Below are 27434 nucleotides of genomic sequence, written 5' to 3'. Positions count from 1 at the left end.
TTAAAGGCCGTTTATGAACTCCTAGGTGTGAGGTTTGCCAAGTGACACTCAAGCAGACTCCATTGAAATAGTGAAATTCTTTATTGATTTGGTTTGCTCTGGAGGTGCATTGTGCATGCTTCTAAACCAGGGGTGTCAAACATGCGGCCTGGGGGCCGAATCGGGGGCCTGTTGATGTGCCTGTGCTTAGTGAGGGTGGTCTTTACTGACGCAAAGAATGAAGGCTTGCACACAGCAATGATAAAACCACTATATACAATTTATTTATACCTCCACTCTCCAAACCGACAGAATGCTCCGCTGCAACTCCACCATACATATACCACACACAGTAAAGTGTCTTTGTACATTTATACAAACCATCCATCCAGGTAACCAATCAGCTTGCTGCTGAGTCATGCTGACATTGTCCAGGCTGATGCAATCTGGCAACCAGCCACCTTCTGTCACTTAGATGATCTACCTGGCAGTTCTGTTACTTTCGCTTTTCCCAGCATGTGCATAGAAACTGCTTGGCTTTCATAATAATGACACCCTGGAGGGCTCCTATCAGCCCCCCCAAGCAACTGGCTCTTGTTTGCTTCCCTCTCTCTTGCTTCCTTCTGAGTCTCAGATTGCTTTACAAGGCTTGCTCAGTTGCACAGGAGCTGCAGAGCAAAACCTGGGGAGGGAGGGAAAGAGTCGGAGCTTCCTTTGCCCAGTCCCCTGGATCCCAGAGGAGAAATACAAAGAAAACACCTTTTAAGACCAACAAGTGCTAATGTTTTAAGCATGCTTTATTTTAAGTTGTTTTTTTAAGAAATTGTTAGTCGTGTTTGTCTGTGTCCTTTAAAAAGTTTATATATCTGCTACCTCATCTTAAATAGGTGCACATATTGCCCAGCCCAACACAGCCCAGCCCGGCCGGACGAGGTCTCATGTCAGATCTGGCCCTCACAACAAATGAGTTCGGCACCTCTGCTCTAAATGTTTTGTGGCTTTTGCTTTAATATCTGTTTGTTGTTGAAGAAATGATCAGAACAGGAAAAGTCTTAAAACAGGCTTGGACATCTTCAATTAGTCACAGGTTTTAACTGACAAGAATAGTTTTTTTTGAATGGCACCCCTTTTAGGGATGCTGTAATTATGGAACCATAGAGTTGAAAGGGACCTCCAGGTCCATCTAGTTCAACCCACTGCACAGTGCAGGAAATTCACTGTCATGATCTGGGCTGTGCCTTAGAGGCCTATGGGCCCAGGAGAGCCTGAGTGGTAGTAGTGGGAAGGGCCTACAACTCCCAGAAGCCCTGTAAGGGTTTGGCGCCATTTTGGGCCAATCAGAGAAAGAGGAGGGCTTGAATAAAAGACCCAGGAGGTGGAAGCCTTGGTTCTTTTCCTAGGGGGCAGAGCGGAGGAAGGGCTATTGTAGGGAAGAGACCCTGGCCCATGGAGGAAGGGTGAGACAGAGCCCAGGTCTGGCTGAGACAGTCTACGTACAGGAAGTCCAGACGCAGCGTTAGGGCATTTATTTTTCCTTCTCCCCTTTTACTGGTTAATGCACCCTTGTTTGTTTATATTGCACTGAACTGATCTTTTAAATCAGCTTTTTTTTCTGTTGTTTGCTCTTCCTGGTCTTCACGCCTGTTATTCAGCCTAAGCTCAAGGAGATCTGAAGGGCTTGGGAGGGGACTCTGGGCCTTCTCAAGGGGGACCCTTAACCCAGAGTGGTGGCAACAATTGGTAAAACCCCCCTGAGTTGTGACATTCACAAATACTCCCCCCCCCAAGTAGGGGACTTAGTAAGAACATAAGAGAAGCCATGTTGGATCAGGCCAATGGCCCATCTAGTCCAACATTCTGTGTCACACAGTGGCCAAAAATTATATACACACACACTGTGGCTAATAGCCACTGATGGACCTCTGCTCCATATTTTTATCTAACCCCCTCTTGAAGCTGGATATGCTTGTAGCTGCTACCACCTCCTGTGGCAGTGAATTCCACATGTTAATCACCCTTTGGGTGAAGAAGTACCTCCTTTTATCCGTTCTAACCCGACTGCTCAGCAATTTCATCGAATGCCCACAAGTTCTTGTATTGTTTCTCTACCTTCTCCATCCCATGCATAATCTTGTAAACCTCTATCATGTCACCCCTCAGTCGACGTTTCTCCAAGCCCCAAGCATTTTAACCTTTCTTCATAGGGAAAGTGTTCCAAACCTTTAATCATTCTAGTTGCCCTTTTCTGCACTTTTTCCAATGCTATAATATCCTTCTGCGGTGACCAGAATTGCATTACTTTGCACTTGGCCACATGGAACCTCATCTGCCACATTGACGCCCACTCACCCAGCCTCAACAGATTCCTTTGGAGTTCCTCACAATCCTCACTGGTTCTCACCATCCTGAACAATTTAGTGTCATCTGCAAACTTGGCCACTTCACTGCTTACTCTCAACTCCAAATCATTTATGAACAAGTTAAAGAGCATGGGACCCAGCACTGAGCCCTGCGGCACCCCACTGCTTACCGTCCTCCACTGCGAAGACTGCCCATTTATACTCACTCTCTGCTTCCTATTAAGTAGGCAGTTTTTGATCCACAAGAGGACCTGTCCTTTTACTCCATGACTCTCGAGCTTACTAAGGAGCCTTTGATGAGGAACTTTATAAAAAACTTTATGGAAGTCAAGGTAAACAATATCTATCGGGTCTCCTTTGTCCACATGTTTGTTCACCCCCTCAAAGAAATGTAACAGGTTAGTGAGGCAAGATCTTCCCTTACAGAAGCCATGCTGAGTCTTCCTCAATAACTCGTGTTCATCAATGTGCCTACTTAGTCTGTCCTTGATAATGGTTTCTACCAATTTTCCTGGTATTGAAGTCAGACTGATTGGCCTGTAATTTCCCAGATCTCCTCTGGAACCCTTTTAAAAGATGTGGGTGACATTTGCTACCTTCCAGTCCTCAGGAACGGAGGCAGATTTCAATGAAAGATTACATATTTTTGTCAAAAGATCCACAAGTTCATCTTTGAGTTCTTTCAGAACTCTTGGATGTATGCCATCCGGACCTGGTGACTTATTAGTTTTTAATTCGTCTATCAGTTGTAGGACCTCCTTTCTTGTCACCTCAATCTGACTCAGGTCTTTCAACACCCCTTCCAAAATTAGTGGTTCTGGAGTGGGCAAACACTTCTCGTCTTCCACAGTGAAGACGGAGGCAAAAAATGCATTCAGCTTCTCAGCCATTTTCCTATCGTCCTTCAGTAATCCTTTTACCCCTTGGTCATCCAAGGGCCCCACTGCCTCCCTGGCTGGTTTCCTGCTTCTAATATATTTGAAGAAATTTTTATTGTTGGTCTTTATGTTTTTTGCTATATGCTCCTCATAGTCCCTTTTTGCCTGCCTGATCGCAGTCTTGTATTTGATTTTCCACATTCTGTGTTAAGAACATAAGAACATAAGAGAAGCCATGTTAGATCAGGCCAATGGCCCATCCAGTCCAACATTCTGTGTCACACAGCGGCCAAATATATATATATATATATATACACACACACACACACACACTGTAGCTAATAGCCACTGATGGACCTCTGCTCCATATTTTTATCTAACCCCTTCTTGAAGGTGGCTATGCTTGTGGACGCCACCACCTCCTGTGGCAGTGAATTCCACATGTAAATCACCCTTTGGGTGAAAAAGTACTTCCTTTTATCCGTTTTAACCTGTCTGCTCAGCAATTTCATCGAATGCCCACGAGTTCTTGTATTGTGAGAAAGGGAGAAAAGTACTTCTTTCTCTACTTTCTCCATCCCATGCATTATCTTGTAAACTTCTATCATGTCACCCCTCAGTCGACGTTTCTCCAAGCTAAAGAGCCCTAAGCGTTTCAACCTTTCTTCATAGGGAAGGTGTTCCAGCCCTTTAATCATTTTAGTTGCCCTTTTCTGAACTTTCTCCAATGCTATAATATCCTTTTTGAGGTGCGGCGACCAGAACTGCACACAGTACTCCAAATGAGACCGCACCATTGATTTATACAGAGGCATTATGATACTGGCTGATTTGTTTTCAATTCCCTTCCTAATAATTCCCAGCATGGCGTTGGCCTTTTTTATTGCAAACGCACACTGTCTTGACATTTTCAGTGAATTATCTACCATGACCCCAAGATCTCTCTCTTGGTCTGTCTCTGCCAGTTCACACCTCATCAACTTGTATTTGTAGCTGGGATTCTTGGCCCCAATGTGCATTACTTTGCACTTGGCCACATTGAACCGCATCTGCCACGTTGACGCCCACTCACCCAGCCTCAACAGATCCCTTTGGAGTTCCTCACAATCCTCTCTGGTTCTCACCACCCTGAACAATTTAGTGTCATCCGCAAATTTGGCCACTTCACTGCTCACTCCCAACTCTAAATCATTTATGAACAAGTTAAAGAGGATGGGACCCAGTACCGAGCCCTGCGGCACCCCACTGCTTACCGTCCTCCACTGCGAAGACTGCCCATTTATACTCACTCTCTGCTTCCTATTACTCAGCCAGTTTTTGATCCACAAGAGGACCTGTCCTTTTACTCCATGACTCTCAAGCTTTCTAAGGAGCCTTTGATGAGGAACTTTATCAAAAGCTTTCTGGAAGTCAAGGTAAACAACATCTATCGGGTCTCCTTTGTCCACATGTTTGTTCACCCCCTCAAAGAAATGTAACAGGTTAGTGAGGCAAGATCTTCCCTTGCAGAACCCATGCTGAGTCTTCCTCAATAACCCGTGTTCATCAATGTGCCTACTCATTCTGTCCTTGATAATGGTTTCTACCAACTTTCCCGGTATTGAAGTCAGACTGACTGGCCTGTAATTTCCCGGATCTCCTCTGGAACCCTTTTTAAAGATGGGGGTGACATTTGCTACCTTCCAGTCCTCAGGAACGGAGGCAGATTTCAATGAAAGATTACAGATTTTTGTTAGAAGATCCACAAGTTCAACTTTGAGTTCTTTCAGAACTCTCGGATGTATGCCATCCGGACCCGGTGACTTATTAGTTTTTAATTTGTCTATCAGTTGTAGGACCTCCTCTTTTGTCACCTCAATCTGACTCAGGTCTTTCAACACCCCTTCCAATATTAGTGGTTCTGGGGCGGGCAAACACTTCTCATCTTCCACGGTGAAGACGGAGGCAAAAAATGCATTCAGCTTCTCAGCCATTTCCCCATCCTCCTTCAGTAATCCTTTTACCCCATGGTCATCCAAGGGCCCCACTGCTTCCCTGGCTGGTTTCCTACTTCTAATATATTTGAAGAAATTTTTATTGTTGGTCTTTATGTTTTTTGCAATATGCTCCTCATAGTCCCTTTTTGCCTGCCTGATCACAGTCTTGCATTTGATTTGCCACTGTCTGTGTTCCCTTTTATTAATCTCACTTGGACTGGTTTTCCACCGCTTAAAGGAGTCCTTCCTACCTTTTACAGCTTCCATTACTTTGTTTGTTAACCATGCTGGTCTCTTCTTATACCTGTTTGTGCCTTTCCTAACTTGTGGTATGTATTTTATCTGAGCTTCTAGGATTATAGTTTTAAATAGTCTCCAAGCTTCCCCAAGGGTTTTGACCGTATTTACCTTTCCTTTCAGTTTCCTCCTCACATGCCTCCTCATCTCAGAGAATTTACCCCTTTTAAAGTTAAATGTGGTTGTGGCGGTCTTTTTGGGCAACTCCCTATTTATACAAATGGTGAAATCAATAACATTATGGTCACTGTTCCCAAGCGGCGCAATCACTTTTACGTCTCTCACCAAGTCTTGGGCATTACTTAGGACCAGATCCAGGATCGCCCCACCCCTGGTAGGTTCTGAGACCATCTGCTCCATAGCACAGTCATTGAGAGCATCAAGAAACTCAATCTCTTTCTCTCGACCAGAACACATATTGACCCAATCAATCTGCGGGTAGTTAAAATCACCTATTACGACACAGTTTTTACGTTTAGCCGCTATCTTTAATCCCTCCATCATATTATAATCATCCTCTCTCTTTTGATTTGGTGGGCGATAACAAACTCCCATAGTTAAATTTCCTTTTGGGCCCTCTATTTCAACCCAAAGCATTTCTAAAAGGGAATCTAATTCTCTGACCTCAGTCTTACTGGACCGTATATCCTCTCTGACATACAGAGCCACCCCACCTCCAACCCTTCCCTCCCTATCCTTCCGATATAACTTATATCCAGGAATCACCGTGTCCCACTGATTCTCCTCATTCCACCAAGTTTCTGAAATTCCCACAATGTCTATGTTTTCTCCCAACACTAAACATTCCCTTTTATTAATCTCACTTGGACTAGCTTTCCACCACTTAAAGGAGTCCTTCTTACCTTTTATAGCTTCCATTACTTTGTTTGTTAACCATGCAGGCCTTTTCTTATACCTGTTTGTGCCTTTCCTAACTTGTGGTATATATTTGATCTGAGCTTCTAGGATTGTAGTTTTAAATAGCCTCCAAGCTTCCACAAGGGTTTTGACTGTATTTACCTTTTCTTTCAGTTTCCTCTTCACATGCCTCCTCATCTCAGAGAATTTACCCCTTTTAAGGTTAAACGTGGTTGTGCTGGTCTTTTGGGGCAACTCTCTATTTATACAAACGGTGAAATCAATAATGTTATGGTCACTGCTCCCAAGCGGTGCAATCACTTTTACATCTCTCACCAAGTCTTGGGCATTACTTAGGACCAAATCCAGGATCGCCTCACCCCTGGTAGGTTCAGAGACGATCTGCTCCATAGCACAGTCATTGAGAGCATCTAGAAACTCAATCTCTTTCTCTCAACCAGAACACATATTGACCCAATCAATCTGCGGGTAGTTAAAATCACCTATGACGACAGTTTTTATGTCTAGCCACTATCTTTAAGCCTTCCATCATATTATAATCATCCTCTATCTTTTGATTTGGTGGGCGATAACAAACTCCCATAGTTAAATTTCCTTTTGGGCCCTCTATTTCAACCCAAAGCATTTTTAGAAGGGAGTCTAATTCTCTGACCTCAGTCTTACTGGACCATATGCCCTCTCTGATATACAGAGCCACCCCACCCCCAACCCTTCCCTCCCTATCCTTCTGGTATAACTTATATCCAGGAATCACCGTGTCCCACTGATTCTCCTCATTCCACCAAGTTTCTGAAATTCCCACAATGTCTATGTTTTCTCCCAACACTAAGCATTCCAACTCACCAATTTTACTTTGAAAACTTCTAGCATTTGTGTACAAACATCTATAATTTCCCAGGCAAGCTAGGCCCGCCACCTTTCTCCTGCCGCCTCGAGACTCTGGCAGGCAGTCCATTCTGTTTGTCACCATCTCAGTGGACAACTCTGATCCATTACCCGGTAGAAAAGTATCAGCTAACCCTTCATCTCTTTGAGATGAGTCCTCCCGAACCACAGCCATTTCATCTCCTGTCGGCTTTCCCCCAAGATTTCCCCCAAGTAGACATTGAGCATGAGTCAGCCGTGTGATGTGAGTCCCCTAGATCCTTTTTCCACATACTACTGCCAATACGAGTCTCCCCCACATCCTATAATGAATCCTATAATTGTTTGGACCTATTGGATATTGTGCAGACATAAAACAAATTCTTGTTGCTGTTTTGCCCATCAAACGGTTAGAGCTCTTCAGTATTTCTTCTCCCTTCGTCCAGAGCCACTTCAGTATTTTTCTCCATGCTTGTGGAAGAAGCGATCCTACGTTCAGGTTTCCTCATTTGGTCTTCTGTCTTGCAGAGAAGATGCTGGGAAATGCAAATCCTGCCTTGAAAGATCCCTCAGAGCCAGCTCACGTATTTGATGCCGCCTCAAAGCAAGAAGTTCTTCAAGGTAAGTGATGGGAACTTTTTCAAATGCTTGGTTTTCTTTTTCAAGCATATTTATTTATTTATTTATTTATTTAATTTAATTTCTACCCCGCCCTCCTCCACAGAGTGGGCTCAAGGCGGTTTACAAATCACATATATCGTAATCAATAAAAACATTGGTCAGATTTAAAATTCAGACCATTAAAAAAAGTTAGACAAAACCAAACGAGGTTGTTGAAGCACCAGTAAAAACCCTCTGGGCAGTGTTATGGGATGTTAGCAGAAAGATGGAGGTTTGGACATCCAGTTGCCTCAGCTGAAGCAGCTTTGTCTTGCAGAATTGCAGTGACTGCCTCAGGGCCCTGATCTCAGGTGGGAGCTTGTTGCACCAGGCCTGAGAACACCCAGGCCCTCGTCGAGGCCAGTCGGCTGTGCTTTGGGCCAGGGATCACCAGAAGGTTCTGGTCACTCAGTCGAGGTGTGGAACTCGTCCGTTCTGAGGGCTGCCTCTGACATACATGAGACCTGCTGGGCTGTTTATCTATTTAAGATTTGGTAGCAGAGATCAGGTATTCAAACCTCCTGTGAGAATTTTGCTGAACTCTAAGATTTGACAAACTTTTTAATATGATATGATATGATATGATAAATTTATTGTCATTGTTCTCAAAAAAGGAAAATGAGAGCAACGAAATGAGGTGCTCTTCCACAAACATACCAACACATCAACACTAAAGAAAAGACATATGCATAAACCATTTAAATACATCTAAAACAAATAACCATTCATAACCCTACATTTAGCCTACATCTAAAACAAATAACCATTCATAGCCCTGCATTTAGCCTAACCACAGCACTTGGATAGAAGCTGCCCTTAAATCTATTTGTCTTAGCCTTCAACACTCTATATCGTCTGCCCGACGGTAAGATCTCAAATAGCAAGTGGCCCGTATGTGAAGGGTCCTTTAAGATCATTTGTATCTTCCTTTTACATCCCATATTATACAGATCCACCAATGAGGGGAGAGAGCATCCACAAATCTTCTGTGCTCTTCTCGTCACTCTTTGGAGCACCCTTCTCTCTGCTTCCGTGCAGCTCCCAAACCATACACAGAGGCAATAAGATATAATGCTCTCAATGGAACGACGATAAAAGGCAACCAGCAGACTCCCTGACAGTTGTTGTGATCTTAAGAGTCTTAAATAGTATAGTCGCTGCTGGGCCTTTTTCGCTAGAGCTGAAGTATTTGCCCCCCATGTTAGATCCTGTTTCATGATAATTCCCAAAAACTTCCATTCTGTCACCTGTTCTACCATAACACCATCAATAAACAAAGGCTGAATATCCAGACTACTCTTCCTGTAATCCACTATGATTTCCTTCGTCTTATTTACATTAAAAATAAGATTATTTACTTTACTCCAAAGGGACAGCTGATGAACTTCCCTCCTATATGCAGACCATATTTCCCCCCACTAAAGATGGGGAGATAACCAAAACATATAAAGCAGACAGATGGAAATCTTCATCATGCCATTGTGGCCACATAGGAGAAAGTAATTTAAAAAGTATGATGGGAGTAAGTTTTTATGATGACCATTCTAATTCAAGAAGCACTTTAAGGTAGACGCTGAGCTGATATAATTGAGCACGCCTTCCAGTGATGTCAGGGGTGTGTGGCATATGCAAATGAGTTGTGCTAATGAGCTCCGGCACCTCTTTTTCTACAAAATGACCCCTGTTTAAAACATTAGCACTCATTGGTTTTAAAGGTGCTTTCTTTGTATTTCTCCCATGGGATCAAGAGAACTGGGCAAAGGAAGCTCTGGTTCTTTCCTTCCTTCCCCTGGGTACCAGGAAGGGGAGGAGCCTCAGCCAATAGAAGGAAGAGAGGCTTGGCTCAGTAGCTCTGCTGTACAATTGAGAGAGCCTGGCAAAGGAAGCTCTCCCTTCCCGCCTTTCTACCCCAAGGAGGAACCTCAGCCAGTGGAGAAGATGGAGACTTCACTCTGTAGCTCCTGTGCGATTGAGCAAGCCTGGCAAAGCAAGCTGTGATGCAAAAGGAAGCAAGAGAGGGAGAAGAAAGCAGATAACAGCCAGTTGCTCAGGGGCCTGATAGGAACCCTCCAAGGGCCTGATTCAGCCCCTGGGCCACATGTTTGACACCCCTGCTCTACAGGGTTCATACAGGAAGAGAGGGTCTCTGAGATATGCAGGTCCCTGGCTGCATAGGGCGATAAAAGTTAACACTGGAACCATGAATTAGTTCTGGTGCTCTATAGGCAGCCAGTGCAGTTGGCGGAGCACCTGCTGAATGTGAGCCCTCATAGGCATCGTTGCCAGCATGCTTGCCGCCATATTCTGCACCAGCTGCAGTTTCCCTGTCAAGTTCAAGGGCAGCCCCATGCAGAGCGAGTTACAGTAGTCAAGTGTGGAAGTGACCATTGCATGGGTCATTGTAGTGAGGTCCTCGGGAGTGAGATAGGGGACCAGCCAAAGATTATAAAGGTGATATTCAAGCATACCCTGTCCCCGGGATGTTCAGGACTGTGGGGATCGTGCCGATTCTTAAATCCCCTGCGTGCTTCCCCAGTATTCTTGTCCCAAATAATATAGTCCGCTGATTCTGAGGTTGCTGGGATGTTCCTTTCCAGTGTGTAGCTGAGAAAGTTGAAGCTTAATCTATCTTGGTAATAGGTGTACCAGGACAGAATATGTATGTATTGATCTAGAATCATCTCTGAATACTTGTTTTCCAATTTTCCAACAGAATGTGTGAATAGCGGCCATTCACATTTGCTTTTCTTCAATAATGAAGATGTGTCTGTGTACAAATACTTTTCTACACCCATCTTTTCTACTGGCAAACTGATATTGAAGCCATTCAAAGAAAAGGGATCTCAGTATTCCCATACAGATACACTGGTAAGTATGCAAGAGTGTTGTACCCTTCTTGGTGAAATGTGCAGTGTCAACAAGTTGTTCTTGCTGGTGTTTATATTTGCTACCGGATAAGCATTTCAGCAGCATTTCTGTTAATGCCGGACTTTGGGGATCATTATATTAAGCCACTAATGGATCAGTTGTTTCCCTATACCTGGGAAGTTCTGTCTCCTTTGTTTAGGGATAAGGATCTTAAGACTACTCTGGCAGCAGCAAAATTTGCTTCAGTCCTTTTAGCTCTTGGTCCAAAAAATGAGGAATGAGAATCTTCTGCTGGTCAAGATTTGTGAATCAGTTAAGGAAACAAAAGCAAAAGGAAAGGACCTCTTGAGGCAATGTTTGCTTTGTTTGTACTTGTGATGCAGTAGATGAAGATTATAATGGGTAACAATTCCCATGCATGAAAAATGAAATGATTAAGAGTGTTCTAGAAAGCCCAAACCACTCATCCACAGAGGAATCCACATGGTTTGTATTGCATGATTCTGTATTTTGCCCTTAATTTTTTTCTAGTTGGCTGTTTCAGAGCAGATGGGTAACTCTGCTGTGTTTGTATCACTTGTGAGCTGCCCATCCCTGAAAGATGCTGCTTGCTGAATTAGTACTCTCCACTCAGCTCCTTCTGTTTAGGAGAGAACTCTGGCAGTGACTTGCATAGAATTATTGTGGTGTGCTTGGCTTTATAAGCAATATGTGTGTCTGTTTTCATTTGAGAAAAAAATGTGCCTTGGGTATCAGGTTGAGGATTATTGCTTCCTGTGCCTAGGAAGAATCCTTTCAGCTGAATGCTGAGATACCATGGATGGAACTCTTGACTTGGAAATGGGTCTTCTGCTGTGAAACTCTAAGCAGGATATGCATGCAGTCAATCTCAATGTTTGTTGAAATGTATGAATAAAAAATTCAGTGTGTCAAAGGGGCTAAACTATACATTAAATTTTTTAAATGGAACACGCAGATCCAGAATGTTGAAATACTTCTCCCTCCCTCCCTCCCCAGAACCTTTTGGCTTGGGAATACGGGGCAGAAATGGAGGCTGGAGGCCGTCCTCCTCATGTCGTGGTTGCAAGCTGAATCAGGCCCCTGCAGGCCTGTCGAATGCCAAACTGGTCCCAATTCAGCTTGTGACTGAGGCACGGGGAAGTTGACCTCCTCTCTTCCTGCCCCTGCATGGGGAAAGCAAGACCCAGGCCTGACTCATGTCAAAACATAACTGTTTGGACCACAATATAATAACAGGAGCCAAGAAAGTTTTCAGCTGTGTAAGCTCTTGTGCCAGGTTCCCCAAGCCAGTGTGTGGGACAGGATGCTGGACTAGATGGAACCCTGGTCTGATCCAGCAGGGCTCTTCTGATGGCTGACCTGATATCTGGCTCTGTTGTTTTAGACTGAATTTAAAAATTGCCTCTGAAGTAACTTTTACTGTGTTGATTCCTGCAGGTTTTCCATATTGTCAAAGGCAGGCTTCTTTTTACTTTGTATGGCCAGTGTTATCCTCTGTGTACTGGGAATTACTTCTATGTTCCAGCGGGTAAGTGATCTCAGTTAAACTGCCTTTCCAGAGGCAAATGGGCCAAGGTCAACTTGCAGGCAGGAGGGAGAGCGTGGGCACCTGCACACACGTATCTTGAAGAATAGTGTGGAGGCATGCTCCTAATATGCAGAAGAAGGAGAGGAGCCCATTTCTTGTGTTGTCTTGAAGCAGTATGAGCAAAAGAAAGGGCTCCTTCTCTTCATTGTTTTGGGTCTCCTGTTGTGGCTCCAAATATGCTGCGTGTTGCCCTCACATGAGGAGACTGTGCCTCTCCTCTCCCCCTCACCCTTTGCATTGGATGCTCTGTAGAACCCTGCACTGCCTTTCTGTTGTTACGAAGACAGGTAACAACTGCTGTGCTCTTTTGCTGGAGCGGTTAGCTATTTTAGGCTTATGTTTTAGGTTAGAAGCTACTGAGAAGTTCATGTAAACTTTTTTTGTATTAACTGTTAATGAAAGAGTGAAAGTGTGGTAAAGTTCCTAATTTATAAAACTGCTGGCCTTGCTTCATTCTGATTTCTAGCATGCCTTCTCTTTGTCACACTTTTAAAATTCTGTTGTGGAATTAGCTCAGATTGAGAGCAGTAAAACTGTTATGAGATCTTAAGGCTCAGCCCTCCCAACTCTCTCTGAGAGAGCAGGAAAGGGAGCTGCTGAACGGGTGAGTGTTTGCCTTTTCTTAACTTCTGGGAAAAATTAGCTGAGGGTATAGTGTGGAAGGAGAGAGTCTGCGGGGGTGCTTGCTGGGGAGTGAGGAACTGCTGTTCTGTTTTGACTGGGCTGTAGCTGAGTGTAGCTGATTGTATCAGGTGATTGTTGCTGATTGGTGTCAAGTCAGCTGAATTCAATAACGAGTCTTTGGTTGAAACAAAGTTACTAGTTTATTAAAAGCAGAAATGAAGACCATGATAGAGATTGAAGGACTGGGGTACATGGACATTAACCAAGCATTTAAGGTATAGATCAAAGGATTCCTACGGGCGGGGCACTCTATGCAGTATATTTTCGCACAAGGATGTTACTCCCTCGTTCCCAAGCCAAGGCCTTGGCGCTTCACACTCCCACAGACACCCAGCTTGAGAAGGCTCCACTATCTTGTTCACATATCAGCATTTCAAAGCAGACTACACAACAAAGGCATAGCTAAGAGGAGGGGGGGAGGAGAGGTAGCTAGCAGCATTCGGTGTTCAGTAAGATCCCAGAATCCCTTGCTTCTGAACCAGAGTTAGACAACATGTTAATAACAATACAGCAGACTTGACAATTGGAAGTGTCTGTGTTGCCTGGGGCTGACTGCTGGCCCCACCCTCTTTGATCTTGTAAGGCTCAACTCACCAGAGGCATGAGCCTTTGGTGTGAACTAAGGAGCTGTTAGCCTAGGTGCTCTGAAAGAAGCCCAGGAAGGACTAGGAAGCGAGGGCCCTAGACTCATTTCTCAATAAGGTAAGAAGTCTTTCCACAAGGAGAGCCACTTAAATACAAAGGGTACTAAAAGGGGGGGGGTTGCATATATTTTTTTAAAAAAAAATTAAAAAGCAATTACGGAAGCAGAATGCCAGCAGGGGGTTGAGGGCTATCCAGTGTTTTACACTCAGTGCCACATGTACAACTGTCTGCCCACTGGACAGAAGTCCTGGGTGTGTGCTCGGTGCAAGGAGCTCATGGTTCTCAAGGAACAAGTTCACACCCTTGAGGCTAATGTGCCTGACCTGGAGAAATAGAGAAGACTCTTGGGGACTTGTATAACTAGGAAGTTGCCCAAAAAAACCAACACAACCACTTTTAACTTTAAAAGGAGTAACTTCCCTGAGATGAGGGAGCATGTGAAGAAGAAACTGAAAGGAAACATCAAAAGGGTCAAAACCTTTGGGGAAGCTTGGAGACTATTTAAAACTACAATCTTAGAAGCTCAGATAAAATATATACTGCAGGTTAGGAAACACACAAATTGGTATAGAAAAAAGACCTGCATGGTTAACAAACAAAGTAATGGAAGCTATAAAAGGTAAAAGGATCCCTTTAAGTTGTGGAAAGTTAGTCTCAGTGAGGTTAATAAAAGGGAACACAGGCTGTGACAAATAAAATGCAGGTCTGTGATCAGGCAGGTAAAAAGGGACTATGAGGAGCATATTGCAAAAAATACAATAACCAACAATAAAAATTCCTTCAAATACATTAGAAACAGGAAACCAGCCAGGGAGGCAGTGGGGCCCTTGGATGACCAAGGGGTAAAAGGATTACTGAAGGAGGATAGGGAAATGGCTGAGAAGCTGAATGCATTTTTTGCCTCTGTCTTCACTGTGGAAGATGAGAAGTGCTTGCCCATTTTAGAATTGCTGATTTCAGGAGGGGTGTTGAAAGACCTGAGTGATGAGAGAGGAGGCCCTACGACTGATAGACAATTCAAAAACTGATAAGCCACCAGGCCTGGATGGCATACATCCAAGAGTTCACTCAAAGATGAACTTGTAGATCTCCTGACAAAAATATGTAATCTTCCATTGAACTCTGCCTCCATTCGTGAGGACTGGAAGGTAGCTAATGTCACCCCCATCTTTCAAAAGGCTTCTTTACTCAGTGCTGCCTGCGGTGGGCTCTGCACTTCTGCAGCATCAAAGGCTCCACTCAGCCCTGCATGCTAGCAGTGAGCATAGATCTGGACTGGGGAAGGCAGAAGGGGCGTCTTGCACTCCAAACAGACCAAAAATGGGCACACAACCTGTGTCTGTATACATGTGCCTTCCTAGAAGCATAGAAGTGAAGACCATGGAAGGAACATTGGAACTTGTGTGGTTTGTGGAAAATTCTTAGTAAATGGGAAGGTATGAGGCCAGCGTTCTTGATATTAACTCTGGGTGTTATCCTCTGAGTGTGGGGATTTTTGCTAACATAAAAAGCGTCTGAATGTTAATTGCCATTGCTGAAATTTCATGGGAATTTGTAAAGGAGATTAACTGTTTCTATAATGGATGCTGTTTGTCTGATTTTAGGGAATGTATACAACATACAGAATATCTCGAATGAAGAATGCATTCTGGTTTTCACACACATAAAAGGAAACAGGTAGGAAAGAGCCACTGAATAGCATAATCTTTGACTGTCTCTTTTCCGTCTTGTCTTTTGCCTTCTCTTATGTAACTTTTGCCTTTCCGGTTACAAGGAGACCCCTGCAGCCAGAGCACTGCAGAATCTGGTGCAGGGCAGGAACCTGAGATTTTTCTAGACTCAAGTCTTGCTGAGAAATACATGAGAGAGGAATAATTTGTGCTGACAACATCCTTTGTGTTTTTATCCTGCCCCACAAAGGAGCTCAAAGTAATGAACATGGCTCTCCTTCCCATTGTATCCTCACAACAACTCTGCACAGTAGCTGAGGCTGTGAGAGCAAGAGAGATTATGCAGGAAATGTGGTTGTAGGGAAGGGCTTTGAAGCCAGCTGTCTTGGTTGTCTGTCTTGGTGCACATTCTGTGGCATGGCACTTCGTTGCATTATGTTGGAAATACCTGGGGAGGCAGTTGCCAACTGGAGAGCCTGTTTGGTGTACCTGTTAAGAGCAATGGACTCTAGTCTGGAAAACCGGGTCTGATTCCTCACTCCTCCTCCACATGCACCCAGCTGGGTGACTTGGGTTACTCAGAGTTCTCTCAGAAGTCTCTCAGCCTCACCTACCTGTCATGGGGTTTCTGTTCTGCGGAGGGGAAGGGTAGGCGATTGTCAGCCACTCCAGGACTCCTTCTGGTAGTGAAAGGAGTGGAGGAGGAGGAGGAGGAGGTGGTGGTCCATGGAATCATGGATAGTATTGTTCAATAAGGTACTAACCATTGCCTGATAATCCTGTCCGTGCATTATCACTGTGGCCCCACCTTTGTCGGCTTCTTTTATTATTATGTTCTTATCCTTCACCAAATTTTCTAGAACCCATTTTTCAGCTAAAGTCATATTGTGTCGCACTGGCTGGTGTTCACCTTCCACCTTCTGTCAAAGTGTCAGGTTGGGCCTGCCAGGTTTCCTTTCTTGCTGACCATGTGAAGTTTCATTTCTTCGCTGTTGACCTGTGAACAAGTATTTTAGTGCCTAAGGGTGTGCCGGGGGTGATGGATGCTGGTTACTTTGCACCTTTTGGTGTTACCATTATATTGCTTATCTTGCTACTATAGCAACGGGCATATTCTCACCTGGGAATGCAGCTACGGACCTTGAAGATACAGGGCCCTTAGAATGTAGTGTCTTGCATTGCTGGGTCCTGAACTCTGGGAAAGAACTGACAAGGGGTGGAGACTTGAATTTGTCCACACTTTTGTGTCCTGTAACTATAACCATTGATGCTAATTGTGTCATTCTTGGCAATGGCTCTCTGAGAGAAGAGTCACTACCTGCATCTAACTTTTAATAAATTCTAAACATGTTTTCATGAGAGTGAGTTTATTGAGTAGATAACTGGCCAAACCTCACACTAAGTCTTGAATAACTAGTCTTTCAAAACTTGGATGGCTGAATCACACAAGTGGAGGTTAGAAGTGGATTTCACATGAAATTTAGCTTATTTGGCATTTCAGCTTTTAACTGTGTGACTGTGGGATGTGCTTATGTAAGAATCTAGTTTTGAAGAGAAGCTTAAGAGTTGCTTGGTGAGATGCAATGGTATAAAATTATTTTTATTATTCTGGGTAAGTTTATGGCATTGTTTCTTTACTAAAATTGCAATTATTTACTTCTACAATTGTACTTGATGGTGGTTACCTATTGTTTGGTTCCATCTGGAAGTCAAAATGAGTTCAGCTATTTTGATGTGAAGAAGGTTTTGCAATCAAAATGCGAGAGCTGCCTGGGAAATGCGTCTTGGTGTTGATTCGTTCCCAGTGACACTGCTGGCAGCAGAATGATTCTATTGGCCCCCAGCCTGGAGTTGGGGCTGTCATGAAGCCGGCAGTCCAGGATGCCTCTGGGGTGCACTTTGCTTTCACCACTGCAGTTTGTTTATTATTAAATTGCATCTGCCTGTGAGCCCTGGCAGTCTTGTGGACAGTGGTGCAGCACAAGACTATTTTTGAAAGTATGCCTACATGATCGTTAGAATTATTCAGGTGCCTGTGAGCAGACGTGTCACTTTAAATATCTCTTATCTGTGCCTGTGAAGCACACTTGAGCCATGCAGCCGCTACTGCTGGCCAGTATTAGTAATCAGGGTAGTTTGATTATTATTATTATAAGGAGAGACGACTTACAACAACAGATTAAAGCCATAGCTATTTATTTTATTCTACACTGTGAGAGTGTCTGCAAGTTTATTTATTTATTTTTACAGTACCAATCTGGGTGTTCCTTTCTTTTCCTGTAGCCTAAACCCGACAGGGCTTTCAAGGTCAACCCCAGTGTGGTCCATGACCAGCTTGAGGCGTCAGCATTCTGTAGCTGCTGTGCTAGACAGACCTTGAGGGCTGATTCTTTGCCTGTGCCTTGCTTCCCTCACCCTTCTGCTGGGGGGAGCGGCTCCCTTGGGCTTCAGCTGTGCACCCAGCACGCCTTGGAGAAGCTCACTTGCCAGACCGAAGCAAAGAGATGGTGGATTACAAAAAATTGATTGTCCATAAAATCATACATAAAAGGCATAAAATACTATTATAAAACTACAAATATAACAAAACATGGCAGTTACAGCCAACAGATTGGCAAAGGTGTTTAGCCATTTCCTGACGGAATCATCTTTTCCTTATTCTTGTGGCAAGCCTGCCAAATTTTGCTAATTTGTATGTAACCTCAGGGTTCCTTAGTCTGTTTCTAAGAAGATTCTTAAGGAGTTGCAATTTTGGGGTACTGGTAAAAGGTCTGGCCGTGGGAAATGATCTCGATGATCATTACAAGCCTCGCAGTCAAATATGACATGGACTAGAGATTCGATACCATCATTGCAGCAGCAGGGACATAATCGTTCTTGGGACGGCACCTTTTTGTATCTCCCCTCCACCACCACTGAAGGGAGAACGTCCCACCTCATAAGAGTAAACGTTCTCCTGTATTCATTCTTTGTTAAGTGGTGGATTACAAGCGAGTGGGTCTTTCCTCCATTTTATCCTTCTACTGATAGCCTGACCCTCTGGTATATCTGCAAGCATTTCTGTTAGAAATCTTAACTGAAATTTTGGATAAAACACATCAAAGGCATTGAATTATGCAGAAATAGGCTTGTCCACAAAGCCATTATATGATTTTGTTCCTTAATCTTCAGTCAAGGTAACTTGAATAGTTCCCCCCGCCCCCAGCATGCGTTTTCCAAATAAGTAAAACTTTCATTTGATGTTTACTATCCATTATGAAACCCACCACTCATGTTTCATTTCAGGCTGGAAGGTGAATGAAATATCCTCAGATCCATATCTCGTGGAGCAACGTGGCGATCACATGCTAAAACTGGAAGAATTCTCAGGAGTTCTGTATCGTTGCAGGTTTTTCAGTTAGTCTGTTTCTAGGACTTTTTTCAATTAAGTTGTTTATTTTTGGAGGTTCTTTAACTTCTCATGTATTCTTCAGCAATTGCAGCTGTAAAATGTGTGGCTCTAAAAGCTGGAGCAAAAATCTTTGCAAAGGTACAAGGACTTTTAAAACCAAGTTCCAAGTGTGTTCTCTCCAAACGTATTCCCAAGGCAACATCCACATTCAGGCCAGACATGTGCCCTTCTTTTTTGGTTGCCCTGAGAGATGCTTTGGTTTTTAAAAAATGAAAAACCTCTGAAGGTTTCCTTGTGTGCCATGGCAGTGCTGCTCAGAATGCACCAGCGCTCCTGAAGATGGTGTGCAGAGGAGCTGGGCAGAGGAAAAAGTGAGGGCTTTTTCTTATTACTTTTGGTATGTTTGAAAATATTAAAAGTTGTAATGTTAAAAAGTTGTACTTAAATCTGAATCTGAAAGTTGTAATGTTTGAAAATTAGAAGTTGTATGTTTGAAAATATTAAAAGTTGAAGGCATGTTGACTTCGAAAGATGTGTGGCTGTTGGATGTGCTTGAGCGGGGACTGCATCAGTTCCTGCCTTCCTTGCAGGAGACAGACAGACATTCATAGGAATGGGAGACTTGCTGGGCCATGTGGCTTGGGTGCAGAGAGGCCTGCACATGGGTCTCTGCACACATTCTCAGCACCACCAGTTCTTTATATCAAGAATTAGAAAGTTGCTCTTGAAACCCAGAATTTCATGGAAGAAAACTAAGACATGCCACACTGAGTGATCGTAATAATTAAAGTCTCACTCTTTGAGATGGGTTGGAGACAGTAGAAGCTAATCAGAGACTCCACTTGTGGGGTCACATGTCAAATGTTTGGTGTATTGGTTAAGTGTGCAGAGGACTCTTATCTGGGAGAACCGGGTTTGATTCCCCACTCCTCCACTTGCACCTGCTGGAATGGCCTTGGGTCAGCCACAGCTCTCGTAGGAGTTGTCCTGAAAGGGCAGCTTCTGTGAGAGCTCTCTCAGCCCCACCCACCTCACAGGGTGTGGGGGGAGAAGATATGGGAGATTGTAAGCCGCTCTGACTCTCTGATTCAGAGAGAAGGGTGGGGTATAAACCTGCAGTCATTGTCGTTTGCTGTATTGCGATCATGTATTGTTCTCAGTAAGGCTCATAATTGTTCCAAAGCTCTTCTGTATACCAAAGGCAGCTGTCAGTACTGCTGGAAATTTCATACTGACCAAAAGACTCCTAACCCTGCTCCTAATGTGGCTCAGGAATTCCCATTCCATTGGGAGAACGAAATTCTGTTCACAAAACGTAGTGTTAAGAACCCTCTCCATTTGTTCTTCTGAGGACGGTAGCTCATTTCTCCAGCAGGAGCTCCAGAGCCCTACAAGCAGCAGCCAAGGCAGGGCTGGCCTTGCAAAGAGGGCCTTGCCCATAAAGAAAGGTGGGCGGCTCCACCCTTGAGCCACTAGGGGAGGTTTGTGGTGCTTGGTGGGTGATGGTGCAGAGGAAGGAGCGAAGCGCAAGAGGCATAGAGGGGAGGCTCCACTCTCCAAGCTTTCAGCCTAAAAGGGGCAGGTCTCCCCTGCAGACAAATGGGGCACACACAAGCTCCATATGGTAGGGGTGGCCAACGGTAGCTCCCCAGATGTTTTTTTTGCCTACAACTCCCATCAGCCCCAGCCATTGGCTATGCTGGCTGGGGCTGATGGGAGCTGTAGGCAAAAACATCTGGAGAGCTACCGTTGGCCACCCCTGCTATCGGGCACAAACATTATTTCCAGGCCTCGAATTCAGCGGGAGCTCACAGGAGCACAACTCCTGAACCTTTCTGACAGTTTCACCTCCTCCTCCCCACCATGTCCATTGAATAGGAGGAGGTGCAGCTGCATAACAATCCTTGGATGAGCTCCACCACCTATTTTTCTACAAAACGACCCCTGATTATTTCCATTTCAACAACACATATACTTCCTCATCAAAGTTCCTCATTAAAGGCCCTAAGTAAGCTCAAAAACTGGATAATAAATACAAAACAAAGTGAGTATAAATGGGCAATTTTCACAGTGGAGGGTGGTAAGCAGTGAATACTGCAGGGCTCGGTACTGGGTCCCATGCTCTTTAACTTGTTCATAAATGATTTGGAGTTGGGAATAAGCAGTGAAGTGGCCAAGTTTACAGATGACACTAAATTGTTCAGGGTGGTGAGAACCAGAGAGGATTGTGAGGCACTCCAAAGGGATCTGTCGAGGCTGGATGAATGGGCGTCAACATGGCAAATGAGGTTCAACATGGCCAAGTGCAAAGTAATGGACATTGGGGCCAAAAATCCTAACTATAAATACAAGTTGGTGGGGTGTGAACTGGCGGAGACTGACCAAGAGGGAGATCATGGGATTGTGGTAGATAACTCACTGAAAATGTCAAGACAGTGCGCGACTGCAATAAAAAAAGGCCAATGCTATTGTCAAGCATGCATATTTTTAAGTGCCATGATGGTTTCTTAGAGAGCAGGTCACTAGTATCCACCGCCCCCCTTCTCTTTACAACGGTTGGGCAAGCAGTAAATCTATCTAGCCCAAGGATGTTTACACTACCGCCTAGCTGGTAAAACTGTGAGGTGCCTCTCCCCCAGATTCACACAGACAGTTCTTATCAGGTCGCAGAGAAGTGTGAGAAAGGGAGATGTTTTTAATAGCCTAAATTCCTTAGTAGTAGAAGAGATACTGTGTAGTAACCTTTGAACCCGTGACTCATATTGCATCTTTATACTATCCTTTGAAGCAATCCTATATGGCAACTACTGGTATGTACCCATGTATACATCATTACTTCCAAGGATTCTGTCCTTGGTAAAGCTTCTGAGTTTCTACAATAAAGCAACTTTTGCTTTAACAACAAAAGATTGGTTATTGAAAAATATTGATGCTTGACATTTTGGAAGTAATGACATATACATGGTTACATAGTATACCTGAGAGCCAAGTCAGGTGGGAGGAACCACTAAACCAGCCACCCCCAGACGTTGCTTTTGGTGCGGCAACCCAAACCACCTAGCAGCCCATTGCCCTGAACGGCCTCGAGCCCTCCCCTTACTCTGAAGACCTGCGCACCCAAAGGGAAAAAGACAGGACGGGTGAAGGAGCCGGCGAAAGGCAGCTCAGCTTCAGCAACCCCTCGAGAGGACAAGATTATAGTGGTGGACGAGTTGGGAGAAGATGCCTGGGAAGACAAGCCGGCAGGAAACGGGGACAACCTGCACTGAGGGGTGCCAAGCAGCAGGTTGCGGAGTTAATGGCACCGTTGAGGGTGAGAATAACTGGGACTTTGTTTTTCACTTTACTGAGTCCTAAGCTAAAACGTTTTATGCATGCCCGGGCCTTGCTAGATTCGGGGTGTACTAGAGACATAATCACACCCAAATTGGTGGAAGCCCTTGGGCTTGCTACGAGTCCCCTACTGCACCCCATACAGTTTGAACAGATGGATGGGACAGTCATGAGAGGGGAACCATGCACGGAGCAGACCCACGAGGTGCCAATGGGAATAGATGATCATTGGGATACGGAGATTTTTGTAGTGGCCCCCTCTTCGCCCTTTGACATTGTCTTAGGAGTGGGATGGCTAGCCGAGCACGAGCCTGACATAAAGTGGGGAGACCAAATTATAGACTTCAGAGATGGGCGGTGTGAACACCACCACTGGAATGAGAGCTGGAGCCACAGCCGCCTCCGCTAAACGAGAAATTGTGTCTCACTATAGAAGAGGTGAAATTGATCCCTAAGGAGTATAGAGACTTGAAACGAGTTTAGTGAAGAGGAGGCCAAGAAGAGCGGATCACAGCTGTTTTTAGTTTCTGGCTAACCCCCATAAGAACACCTCCAAATCCTAAAAAGAGGGAAAGGAATAGATTGTCAGATTTCAGGGAGTCTTTGAGTAAGGAACATTTTTTTCTTAATGCCAGATAAAATGGAGGAGGGAAAACCATGTCACTTTCATAGAATCATAGAGTTGGAAGGGACCTCCAGGTCATCTAGTCCAACCCCCTGCCCAATGCAGGAAACTCACAAATGCCTCCCCCTAAATTCACAGGATCTTCATTGCTGTCAGATGGCCATCTAGCCTCTGTTTCAAAACCTCCAAGGAAGGAGAACCCACCACCTCCTGAGGAAGCCTGTTCCACTGAGGAATCGCTCCAATGGTCAGGAAGTTCTTCCTAATGTTGAGCCGGAAACTCTTTTGATTTAATTTCAGCCCATTGGTTCTGGTCCTACCTTCTGGGGCCACAGAAAACAATTCCACACCACCCTCTATATGACAGCCCTTCAAGTCCTTGAAGATGGTGATCATATCACCTCTCAGCCACCTCCTCTCCAGGCTAAACATGCTCAGCTCCTTCAACCTTTCTTCAAAGGACTTGGTCTCCAGACCCCTCCCCATCTTCGTCGCCCTCCTCTGGACCCTTCCAGCTTGTCTATATCCTTCTCGAAATGGGTCCAGAGGAGGGCGGCAAAGATGATGAGGGGAGACAGCTGTCAAACTGAGCCAGTCCTTGTGGACTGCTGTGGGGTGACCCATTCAACCGTCCTGTTTCCCCCAGCTCCCAGGGGCAGCGAGCTGTGAGTCAGTCCAAAATTCAACCGACAAGGAAGATTCAGATGGGGGGGGGGGGAATTGGAATACCAGGAGGGGTACTGCTGCGGAGGTGACAGGAGACCTTTCGAATCTCCGGTCGCTCCAGATTCGGTATAGCTGATGGCTTCCTCCTTGCTCGCTGACGGCTTGCTCCTTGTAATCAAATGAAAAGAAAGGCCCGTTTCTGCAGTGAGACCCGCCTTAGAGCATAAGTGAAGTTCAGGCTTTGATGGGAGCCTCACCGAACAAGGGATGGCAAGTTCAGTTTGATTTCATCACCCGGACAAGAAGCTGCATGTTCATTGTTTCCTACGGGTGGCAGATTTCTTGATTAATTTGCAGGAGGAGCTTGTTGAAAGCAGTGGGAAAGGAAGGCAGAACCCAGCTGGGCTAATTAAAGTGGAGGCTGTTGGGGGATCACACAGTGAAGAAATGCACAAAACCCCATGGAAAATGAACAGGCCCTGCCTCAAGAGAACAGGTCACAGAGCTGCCTGCCTGCCTGCCTGGCCTGTAGCAAAGGAGAGCCTGCCATGTCTCAGGAAGAACAGCAGGTGGCAGCAGGGGAACTTCAAACCTTGGTGTAAGAGACTGAAGCTACCAAATTCCTCCTGGGGTGGGGTTCGGTCCTCCTCATTTCTGCAGGTGGATTTGGTGTGTGGAGCTTCTCTGACCCTGTGGCAGCCTCTGGGATCACCCCCAGCGGGACTCCCCATGAAACTTCAATACTCTCTTGAAACTATGTATTTTTTTTAGCTTGCTTTTGTAGGAATTCTACGTTAATGCCCAGCTTCATGCATGTGCACTTGTTTGTTTATATCCAGCTCTTGGGACTCAAAGTGGTCTAGAACAAGGGTGTCAAACATGCGGCCCAGGGCCGAATCAGGCCCCTAGAGGGCTTCTATCCAGCCCCCAAGCAACTGGCTGTCATCTGCTTCCTTCTCCCTTTCTCTTGCTGACTTCTGCATCACAGCTTGCTTTGCCAGGCTTGCTCAATCGCACAGAGCAAAGTCTCTATCTTCTCCCCTGGCTGAGGTTCCTCATCGGGGGAGGAAGGCAGGGAGTGAAAGCTTGCTTTGCCAGGCTCTCTTAGTCTCACAGCAAAACTACTGAGCCAAGCCTCTCTTCCTTCTATTGGCTGAGGCTCGTCCCCCTCCTGGTCCCCTGGGGAAGGAAAGAAGGAGCCAGAGCTTCCTTCACCCAGTTCCCTGGATCCCATGGGAGAGATACAAAGAAAGCACCATTATGACCAACAAGTGCTAATGAATTAATCATTTTTTTATTTTAAGGTTTTTTACATTTTTATTTGTGTTCATCTGTGTCCTTTATAAAGTTTATATCTCTGCTGCCTGGCATGACATTTAGTGACACACCCGGCCCTGCAGATCCATCCCTCATAACAAATGAGTTCGACACCCCTGGTCTAGAATGTTATCCTCCTCTTCCCCATCCTGTGAGGTCAGCCAGGCTGACAGGCCCAAGGTCACCCAGCAAACCTCCACAGGAGAAGTAGGATTCAAACCCACATCTGCTGGGATGCCAGTCCAACCCTGCCCACTCCATCACAATAACGTCACATCTGTCTTTCTGCATTGTTCAGCTTCATCACAATGACAAGGAGTCCTTGAAATGGTCACTTTTATGAGGAATCATTGCCACTGAGTTGATGTGAGATGACAACACACAATACCTCAGCACCCTCAAGTCTCCAGGTGAGTCATGCACAAGAAGTAAAAAGGGTAGAACCCAAACAGGAGAGCCCAACTGCAGGAACACCCCCGACTCACCCAGCTGGTTCCTCAGGAAGTACGTTTCAGAAAGCCCATCATGCAGGTGGGAAGTACTGAGAACAGGTATTGGTCAGAGATTCTAGGGAGTCTGTGAGAACGTGGCAGGGAATTCACAACCTGTGCAAAGTGCTCCAATGTGTTCCTACAGTCACAGTCTGCCGTCTCAGCTGCAAAATGAATCAGGTGAGACAGAATGCTGAGTCAGTGACTGAATCCAAGCGAAGCTGCTATGAAACAGGGGCAAGTGCTGAGTGTGTCTACAGAGCTTGCAGACACGTTACTGCATGGCAGTCTTCTCAACAGCTCTGCAAAGCAGGCCTGTGAGGTTCTCCATGCATTGTGCTCTATGTGCAAAACAGCATCACTTGCCTGCGACCACTTTGGGAGTTTGTGCCAGAAATGAGGTCTGAAGCAGGCTGCTGCTGGATGACAGCTCATGCTCTTCACTGCTACCTGATGCCCATTTCTGCACCACCTCCACCCCCCCCCTCTGATGCCCATCAAGCCCCATAGCCTTTGAGCAGCCCTCAGCTGCTGCATCTGAAAAGCCTCCAAAAAGGTTCGTTTCGTGGCTGGTCCCTTTTTAGCAACGGAGGGGCTAAGGCAGCGGCCCCCAACCTTTTTGGCACCAGGGACCAGTGTTGTGGAAGACCATTTTTCCATGGATCGGGGGTGGGGTAGGAGGCGGCAATGGTTTTGGGATGATACAATTGTGCACTTTATTTCTATAATTACATTGTAATATATAATGAAATAATTATGCAGCTCACGGCCTGGTTGCTAACAGGCCATGGACCGGTGCTGGTCCGTGGCCCGGGGGTTGGGGACCCCTGGGCTAAGGCACCCGGCCCTTTTCCCTCTTGTGCTTCTGCCCAGTGAGAGTGCGGGGCAGACCAAGGTTGATTCAAGGACGGCTATCAGTCAAACTCATCACAGCAGGCAGTGAAATTTAATTGGAGAATCACTGAACCTTTAATGATGTGACAGATAAAAATAATGGGGGGAGGGGAGGGGAGAGAAAGCAACGTAGCCAAAGGGCTCCATCGTAATTGTTTCTGTCTGCAGCAGGGAGGATGTTTGGATGTGAGCATGGAGCTCGGAGACATTTTCTCTCACAACATGAACATGCAATGCAAGTGTCACAAGGTGTTTGCAGCTCAAAAACCTGACCCACCTGGCCCCTTTTCTCAAGGCAACGTTCTGCAGAGCAGAGAAATGGAGGCTGCCGCGGCTACGCTCCATGGGCTGCCTCCCTGTTTGTTCACTTGTGCTCACGTGCCTATGTTGATCCTCCTGGATTGTGGCCTCTGCTGACTCAGGGCTTTCCCTCTTGTGGAAACTGGGCTGAGCCGGTTCTTTTGCTTTTCTTCTTGCACTTTATTGAGTCACGTAAATTTGTAAGCATTCTATTAACAAACAAATCATCACGTGTACCTAGCCCATGGCTGCCTGATCTTTTTTGAGCCTGTGAGCATCCTTGAAATTCTGAAACCCAGTGGTAGGTGCAATGGCTGCCAAAGGGGGTGGAGCCAACTGCAAACCGTCAGGGCATAAGGTCTTGTCTAATGCTCTGACTTTCTCCTCACTGTTTCCAACAGAAGTTCTGCATAATGGGATGCCTGAGAAATGAACAAAACAGTTTTAAAACGTTCCTCCTTCCTTCCTTGCGGGTGGGGTGGGGGTCCTAGGGGAGGGGCTTCTCTCTCTGAATCAGTCTTTGGCCCTGCCTCAAGGCAGAGAGATGTCACCAGACAGATGTTGCGGCCACTGCAATTCCAAATTAGGTTTTATTATTTCTTTTCATTTTTTCCCCTTTGCCTCAGGGGTAGGGAACCTTTCTTCTGCCAAGGGCCATTTGGATATTTATAACATCATTTGTGGGCCATACAAAATGATCAACTTAAAAAACAGTGCTCAGCCGAGGTAGAACGATTCAGGCCAGCAAAATTAATGCAAATAATTGTTTTTCTATTTGAAGTCATGTGGGGAGAGCCTAATTCAGCACACACATACCTTGGTTCCGCCACCCTAGGCAAATGCCTAGGTCCAGGCATATTAGACCACATCCCCTAATATTAGCATATTAGATCACACACTCATTAGCATATTAGGCCACACTATCTAGGATAATCACATGCAAACTGAACTGGTGGTAGCTGGCTCCCCCCCACCCCCACTGCTGCCAACCCTCCTTCCCTCCCTTCATGTGAAAACTGCAGCTGCACCCAGCACAGACCCCAGCAGT

General features: G+C 45.3%; 1 protein-coding gene across 1 annotated transcript in view; it reads left to right on the top strand.

Moving 5' to 3' along the window:
- The window catches only part of CENPC (centromere protein C), a 69512-nt gene extending 50222 nt beyond the window's left edge, over positions 1-19290 (top strand). The window contains exons 13-17 of the mRNA XM_060247845.1: positions 7762-7854; positions 10607-10761; positions 12220-12310; positions 15304-15376; positions 18655-19290. Coding sequence (XP_060103828.1) covers positions 7762-7854; positions 10607-10761; positions 12220-12310; positions 15304-15376; positions 18655-18670 — 428 coding nt within the window. The 3' untranslated portion in view covers positions 18671-19290. The remainder of the gene's footprint in view (positions 1-7761; positions 7855-10606; positions 10762-12219; positions 12311-15303; positions 15377-18654) is intronic.
- The last annotated feature ends 8144 nt before the right edge of the window (positions 19291-27434 follow it).

The sequence above is a fragment of the Heteronotia binoei genome, chromosome 10, assembly GCF_032191835.1.
Source record: "Heteronotia binoei isolate CCM8104 ecotype False Entrance Well chromosome 10, APGP_CSIRO_Hbin_v1, whole genome shotgun sequence".
NCBI classification, from domain to species: domain Eukaryota; kingdom Metazoa; phylum Chordata; class Lepidosauria; order Squamata; family Gekkonidae; genus Heteronotia; species Heteronotia binoei.
The sequence above is the reverse complement of the archived record's forward strand: the minus strand, read 5'-3'. Positions and strand labels throughout refer to the sequence as shown.